Here is an 8366-nt window from a genome sequence, read left to right as displayed (position 1 = left end):
GATCACAAGTCCGCATCTTGTACAGCAATTAATCACTAAGAAGAATATATGCAGTGTATTATTTGTTGAAACTGTCCTTCTGATATGATTTGAAACTGTCTCTTTGCTATCTGTTTGTCAATAAAACTTTGGAAAAATAAAAAAAATAAAACAGTAATTACATATTTTTAAACTTTATTTTGAAGCCAGGTGTAATCCTTGTATTTGAGAGGCTGAGACAGGAAAATTATCATGAGTTCAAGGCCAGCTTGGGCCACATAGTGAGTTCAAGGTCAGTCTGAACTACATAGTGAGACCCTGTCTCAAAAAATCAAAACTCAGGGAAAATTTAGTTCTTTTTCCCATCTTGCAAAATAGCAGGTGAAAAAACTGAGAAGCCAGGCACTAAAGAGAAGAAACTCAAAGCCAAGAAGGCTTCACCTCTTTGCTAGTGGTACTGGTAAGAACAGTAAGGTGAAGGCAAAAAGTCCAAGGGGCAGCCCCACTGCATCTGAAATCCTGTCCTGGTTAAAGGAATTGGTAGATACTCCTGATCTGCTATGTAGTCCAGAAAGGCTTTGTACAAGAGAAAGTACACAGATGCTAAATCAAAGGTTGAGAAGAAAAAGAAGGAGAAAGTTCTTGGGATCACAAAACCAGTCGGTGGGGACAAGAATGGAGGTACCTGGTGGTTAAGCTTTGAAAAATGCCTAGACACTACCCTACTGAAGATGTGCTTTGAAAGCTCTTGAGCCACGACAAGAAACCCTTCAGTTAGCATGTGAGGAAACTTCGAGCTAGCATCACTCCTGGCACCATCTTGATCATCCTCACTGGTTGTCACAGAGGCAAGAGTGGACTTCCTGAAGCAGTAGGCCAGTGGCTTGCTTCTTGTGACTGGGCCTCTTAGCTTTCTGTTCTTCCATGAAGAAGGCACCAGAAATGTGTCACTGCCACTTCTACAAAAATTGCTATCAGCAAAGTGAAAATCCCCAAACACCTCACTGATGCTTACTTCAAGAAGCTGCAAAAACCCAGACACCAGGAGCGCGAGATCTTTGACACTGAGAAAGAGAGAGACCAGATTTCAGAGCAGCAGAAGGTTGATCAGAAAGCAGTGGACTCAAAGATTTTAGCAAAAATCAAAGCTGTTTCTCAGCTCTGGGGATGCCTGCAATCCATTTTTGCTCTGGCAAATGAAATTTATCCTCATAAATTAGTGTTCTAAATTTCTTACTAAGTACCTAATTAGAGGGCTGGAAACAGGGTGGTAGAATTTCTTTTATCAAACGATTTTTATGGTAGTTTAGGTCAAAGACATGGTGAAAGTGAAAGAAAGGGGACTTAACAATATTTGGGTGATAAAATTGGTAAAATTTTGGTAGGTGATTAGAGTATGAGGGAAAAAGAGGTGGGATGACTTCCCAGATTTCTAGCTACTAATACCTATCAGCTTATCAGTGTATTATTTAGTAAATATTGATTGAATATCTCCTCACTGTTAAGTTGCTCAGCAGATTAAAGTGCCTGCAAGCAGATGCAGGGGCTGCGGGTTCGATCTCTGGGCCTGACGTGCCAGCCCCAACCTGGGGCACGCTGAGATGGCAGTTGAATCTGGACATGGTGGCACACGCCTGTAATCCCAGCTTTTGGGAGGCTGTAAACAGGTAGATCAAAAAAAAAAAAAAAAAAAAAAAAAAAAAAACTAATTAAATAACTGGTACTTTAAAAGAAAAAATCAAAAGTCAGGCTGATGTGACAGCTCAGCAGACTAGGGCACCTGCTTAGCCAAGTTTAGGCAAGCTCAGAAACTGCAGTTTGATTCCCCTACATGACATTCCTTACCAGCCCCACCCTCAGGGTGGGCTGACCCAGCCACAGAGTCCAGGTGTAATAGCACAAGCCTGTAATCCCAGTGCTGGGGAGGCCGAAAAACAGGAAGATCACTGTGAATCTGAGCTGTGTAGTGAGACTCTATAACAACCAAATATATGTTTAAAAAAAGCAAATAATTTTACTGTGGATGTATGTATGTTTATTTTGGTGACTAAAATAATTATTTGTATGTAGTATTCTTTAGCCGTAATAGCTATTCTTTTATTTCAGACACCCTGTTGAAGAACTTTTAGATTCATATCACAACCAAGTCGAACTGGCTCTTCAAATTGAAGTAAGTTCTAATTCATATTTTGGCATACCGCCTTAAAGATTCTAGCCTCAAACTGGCAGCAGTCCATTCTACCTTAGCCTCCTGAGTACTAGGATAAAATAATTGTTTTTAACACAACTGTACCCATTTTTTTTTTTTTTTTACATTGTCTGTTGTCATTTGCATTTCTAATCAGATACTACAGTTGGGTAGTTGAAACAGAGACTATGTGTCCTGCAAAGCCTAAACTATTTATTATTTGGCCTCTTATAGGAAACATTAGGTGAGCTCTGCTATGGCCATTTCCGACATTTTTAGTCATGAGTGGGTATAAAGTGGAGAGTGTGACATTTTTGTCAGTGTTTTGAAATGACTGGCCATATTGTGGAAGTTAGACTTCAGGGTGGCTGAATTTCTTTTATGGAATGATTTTTATGGTAGTTTTGGTCAAAGACATGGTAAAAGTGAAAGAAAGGGGACTTAATATTTGGGTGATAAAATTGGCAAGATTTTGGTAGGTGATAGAGTATGAGGGAAAAAGAGGTGGGATGACTTCCAGATTTCTAGCTAGTAATACCTTCTTATCAACATATCAGTGTATTATTCAGTAAATATTGACTGAATATCTCCTCACTGTTAAGCTGTATTATAAATGCTGAGGATACAACAACACAAAATTCCCTAATCTGATGGCGGAGATGGACAATAAAATAAACTAAAAATATATTATTCTAAGTGGTGCAGGGCTGAAGAGATAGCTCAGAGGCACAAGCACCAGAGTTCCATGCCCGGCATCGCATGCCATGCCATCCCGGAACTGGACGTGATGGTGCATCCCTATAATACCAGCACTCAGAAGGTTGAGGCAGGAGGATATTTTCCAGTTTGAGACTAACTTGGGGCTACAAAGTAAGTTCAGGCATCCTGAACTACGTAGTGAGACCCTGTCTCAGCAAGCAAAAAACAAGTTGTGCTATAGGAAACAGTATAGGAGGAGGGTAGTACTGTAATTTTAAATAAGGTCGCTAGAGAAGGTTTCGTTGAGATGAATTAAGAGTGAAGAGCTGGAGAAGAGAGTGGAAAAGCTGTTTGGATTTCTGGACAAGTTTTATTACTGGAAGGAGAGACAGTAAGTACAAAGACCTAAGAAGTGAGTGTGCTTAAAGTATACTCTTAACTAATACAATGAGGAGAGCAGCAAGAGTGAAAACAATAATGGGGAATATGTTTTACTTGCCACACGAGAACTGATGATGGCTTCTATTGCAAGAAGTGAAAATGGGTTCAACTCTGGGATGTTTGGTTTGGTTTGCTTTTGGTGTTGGTGTTTTGAGACAGTGTCTTACTATTTCGTTCAGGCTGGCCTTGAATTCACTATTAGCCCAAGATGGCCTCAAACTTGCAGTGATCCTCCTGCCTCAGCCTCCTGAGTTTTGGGATCATAGGTGTGAAACCATCATGCCTGGTGGGATGTTTTGAAGTTCATGCTCGGGAGATTCACCGCAGACTCTATGTGGAATATGAAAAAAGGGAGTGTGGGGTAACAAGATTTTCCACCTGAGCAGCTGCAAGCTTAGAGTTACCATCTAAGGAGATACAGAAACTGAGAAGAGAGGTTCCAGGGGGAGGGGAAGATCAGGCGCTCAGTTCTGACTGATACATTTGAGATGACAGTGTAGAGCCACAGCAGAATCCACATAGATTTCTTTTTGTCTTTTTGAGACAGGGTCTTGCTATGCAGTTCAGTTTGACCTTGAACTCTTGTCTAGCCCAATGTGTCCTCAAACTTGTGGCTATATTTCTTTCTGCCTCAGCCTCCCAAGTGCTAAAAATACAGGCATATGCCACTTTGCCAGCTTAAATAGAGATGTTGAGCAGAAAATTCATGTGTTTGCAATTCAATTTAGGATTTCTAGGCTAGAAAAAACAAATTTAGGAGTTGTCAGAATATAGGTGGTATCTTGCCATCATCAGAATAGATTAAATTTGGAAGAAAAAAAAAAAAAAACAGGCCCAGTGGAAGAGTTTTATTTATTTTTTTATCTTTTAAAATGAAAGCATTTATTTTGAATAATTGCTGCAGTTCTCAAGATGGACTGGATGCTGCTGCTCTCTTGGGTTTAGGTGGTGTTCCTTCACGGAATCCACACCTGAATCTGCGATACACAATTTTTAGGTGCCTCATTTGACCAGTTCTGGTGGTATTTTGCCTTTTAGCCTTTGCACTCCAGTTATACTTTCTCTTGTGCTTGGCGGGATAGCCACATTTGCCACAAGTTCACTTCTGAAGGTGGTAGGCCTTAGAGCCGCAGTGGCGATACAAGGTGTGTGTCTTATTGCGACGCTTTCCAAAGGATGACGTTCCCTTTGTCATCTCGCTTGTGCTGCCAAGACCAAAGAGCAAGAAAAGATTTAAACCAAATTGTTGTTTATGTTGACCCATTTTTAAACAAACAAAAGTAGGCAAAAAATCATCACATTATCCTGAATCAACCACACCGATTCTCAATTCCCTTTGCAACAAATCTTTTTCTTTTTTTTTTTTTTTTAAGGTGGGAAACAAAGTCCCACTGGTTCAAGGCTAGTTTTGAACTCTTTTGTATGGCCCACGCTAGCTTCACCCTCACAATGCCTCTCCTTCTCAGCACCCTGAGTGCTGGGTTTACGGATGTGTAATGCCATGCCCAGCTAAAACTACCTGGTTTTGTTGCTTCCACTTTCTCTCCTTCCATTGTCTTCTGAACCTTCTGCAGTAGACTTTGATGATTATCCTTTTTCTGAAACAGAATTTAATAAGGTTAGGGGTTCACATGGTCCTGAATCTAATGCTAAGTTCTTACTCTATTTTTCCTCAACTTTTTTTTTAATTGTGTAGCTGTATATTTGTGCTTGCTTGCTTATTTGTTTGTTTGAGACAGGGTCAGCTGTATAGTTCAAGCTGGTTTTGAACTCTTAACAGTCCTGAGTGCTGTGAATATGAACATGTGCCACCGTGCCTGGCTCATTTGTACTTTAAAGAAGTTTTATTCATTTTGAATTTATAAATAGTTTTACATATTGTGGGGCACAATGTCATATTTTAATACATTAATATTTTATAATGTTCAAACCCTAAAATTGCATCTGTTTCAGACATTTTTTTTTTGTACAAACCGGTTTTTTTTTTTTTTAAAGTCAACAGAAAATGGAATTATACTTTTTAAAGTTTCTAATACTAGGAGAAGATATCATACAATGTCTTTTAAATAAATTATAAGTCAAAGATACAGTATAAATCTTAGAACAAAAATTAAGATTAAGATTAAGCAATATTCAGAAAATTAAATGTTTCCAAACAATTGAACTCAGAAAAAGTTTTCATGATAGCAAAGAAGTACTAGAGTAAAACATAAGATAAATACTGGAATGGCAAGTAAATGACCAGCACTTCTAACAGTTTGAGGATAGGATATCGCACAAAGTTCTAGTGTGTTGCGCTCTGGGTCTGTTCAGGATCTGGAGGGCCTCAGTCGTCTCACTCACTCGCAGGGCCTGCGCTCTTGGTCTATTCAGGATCCCCCGGCCCTGGGTCGTCTCCAGACATTTATTTGTAATACAAACATTCAATCTTTTCTTGTGTCAATAAAATAGTTACTACCCTCTTGTATAATTCTTCTTGTTCCTCCTGTCTTCATGTAGTTTCTGATGTGGTTAGTTATTTCTTCCTAAAGCACTTAGCCTCTGGAATATCACCTTTTTGGTTTTGGAATTTTTGCTCTGTCACTTGTGGTTTCTTCATGATCATCTTCCTGACAACTAAACATTAGAATGCCCGCAGGGTTCTGTTTTAGGACTCTTTCTAGATTCATCCTTGGTGATCTTACCTATTCCTATCCTGGTGACTCAGACTTTTCTCTCCACTCATGGCCTTTTCTCTCAACTCTAGACTCAAGTGTTACGTCTTATAGCAACGTTATATGACTAGTCATTCCTTCCTTTCTGTTTTTTTTGTTTGCTTGTTCATTTTGTTTGTTTTAAGATTTTATAATTTAATAAGAGATTTAGATTCAGGGCAAAACAGTGAGAAAGGTACAGAAACACCCCATTTAATTCCTGTTCCTAGCCAGGCACAGCCTTCCCATTATTTTCCCTTGATAAATACAGTTCTATTCTTCAGTTTCCTTAGGCCAAACCTTTGAGTCATCCTTGGGTAGAGTTAGGGAGGTCAGAAAGTTGCAGAAATTTTTATTGGTTCTATCTTTAGTTTTTTGAGGTAGGATGTTAACTCCTACTAAAGTGACATTAGAGTGGTCAGTAGGAGTTTGGAGGCAAAGAATAATTTTTTGTAATATTCTACTCTTGAAAGGGATGGGAAAGAGAACTGATCAGTGGCAGGTGAAAGGAATAAAAGCATGGGATTTCCTCCTGAGATTCGGAACTGTTGAACATGTATGATTGCCAGATTTTCTCATAAGTACTTTTAAAAGAAACAAAATCTTTTGAAGCTGAAAATGTGAATCTTAGCTGGGCTTGGTGGCACCCAAGTACTGGGAGGCGGAGGCAGGCGGATCTTTGTGAGTTCAAGACCAGCCTGTGTGGGGCCCTGCCCTTAGCTTAGTTGTTTAAGTGCCTGCCCATGCAAAGGCAGTCAGGAGCAGGATACCATGGTTTGACCCCCAGCTCCACCTGCCTTACCAGACCTACTGTTCAGGCAGCCTGAGCTACCAAAAAAAAAAAAAAAGCCCTTTGGGCCCGGGAGATAACTCAGAATAAGCGCTTGCCTGGCAAGTGTCCACTCCTGAGTTCAATCTCAGGACCTCAAAAAAAAAAAAAAAAAATCAAGGTCAGCCTGGGCTACAAAGTAAGCTTAAGGCCAGCCTAAACTGCATAGTGAGGCCCTTTCTCAAAAAGACAAAAGCAAACAAAAGAATCTTAATGTGAACCTTAGACTAGGACATTTATGTAACTGAGGTTTTTATTATAGGGTGTAAGATAGTCAGATAAATGGCCAGAGCAAAAATTTGACATACACAGTGAAGGGAATGACCACATCAGTAGTAAGGCCTATCAGTGGTGGGCCAGTCAGAGATACAAACTGTGCTAGTTATTTGAAGGTAAATTTTAAGAATCATGACTAAGAGATAGTCTTTACCTTTATAAGTATACGTGTAAAGAAGACTTAAGGCAAGAGCTGTGATATACAGTACGATGACTTCTATATTTCACCTGCTGCCTGTTTCTGTAAATGAAGCCTTATTGACCATAGTCTCAGATATTTTCCTATCTGTGTTATCTGTGTTAATCCTCACTCTTCAATGTCAAAAATTGAATTCCACAGACCATTAAGGCTTACAAAGCCTTAAATATTTACTTTTAGTCTTTTTTAAAGAAAAAGTTGGTTGGGGCTGGGGAGATGGCTTAGGAGAATAAGAACTTGCCTGGAAAGCGCAAGGGCCTGAGTTCAATCCCTGGTTCTGGAAACAAAAGAAAGAAAAGGTTGGTCAACACTATTCCAAGGCATCCAAAAGTAGCCGGTATGAAAAAGTAAGCAATCGGCTCTAGGCTAAGCAAAAATGGACAGTGAAGGAACTTTAAGGACTTAACAATAAGACCTCTCCGTACCCCCAGCCTCTTTTGAAGAAAATGTGGCCATCACAGGAACAAGTAGGCTTCCCATGGCAAAGAAATTTTGTGGAGAACTTTAGCCACTGTTGTCAGGACATGATCTGAGGACACAGCCAGGGCTTATCTTTGAGGAACATTGGGCTCCTGTATCAAATTAAAGAAAAGGACCACAACACAATTGGGAAATGTCTTCTTGCTGCTTTTGTCTTGGAGTATCTCTTCAGTGCCCTCTACTGACAAAACCTAACATTGTCCCAGCTGGTAAAGAATGTAAGAATCTAGGTCTAGGGTCACAAAGTAGAGCAAAAGAAGGATGGGATTAGAATAGGCAGTGGATTGAAAAATGGCACATAAAGAATGATGGAGGCCATGCCCTCCCTTTGATGGTGGCCCACTCACACAATGTAGTGTGTACTTCTTTTCCTACTTGTATTGGGTTCAAACTCTGCAGAGCTGGTTTCTTTTCCTACCTTTAATAAAACTTTATTACTGTTAACAAAATTGACAGAGATTCCTACTTGGGAGGCTGAAGCAGAAGGATCATTGTGGCTTTGAGGCCAGCCTTGGCTGTCCAGTGAGCTCAAGGCCAGCCTACGCTACCAAGCAAGACCCTGTCTCAAAAAAAAAAAAAAAA

The 8366-nt window shown here is 39.8% G+C and overlaps 1 protein-coding gene across 1 annotated transcript in view; it reads left to right on the top strand.

Moving 5' to 3' along the window:
* The window catches only part of Pik3c2a (phosphatidylinositol-4-phosphate 3-kinase catalytic subunit type 2 alpha), a 147206-nt gene that overhangs the window by 86005 nt on the left and 52835 nt on the right, over positions 1-8366 (top strand). The window contains exon 6 of the mRNA XM_004634951.2: positions 2086-2149. Coding sequence (XP_004635008.1) covers positions 2086-2149 — 64 coding nt within the window. The remainder of the gene's footprint in view (positions 1-2085; positions 2150-8366) is intronic.

This window comes from Octodon degus, unplaced genomic scaffold, assembly GCF_000260255.1.
Source record: "Octodon degus isolate 3935 unplaced genomic scaffold, OctDeg1.0 scaffold00067, whole genome shotgun sequence".
NCBI classification, from domain to species: Eukaryota; Metazoa; Chordata; class Mammalia; order Rodentia; family Octodontidae; genus Octodon; species Octodon degus.
The sequence above is the reverse complement of the archived record's forward strand: the minus strand, read 5'-3'. Positions and strand labels throughout refer to the sequence as shown.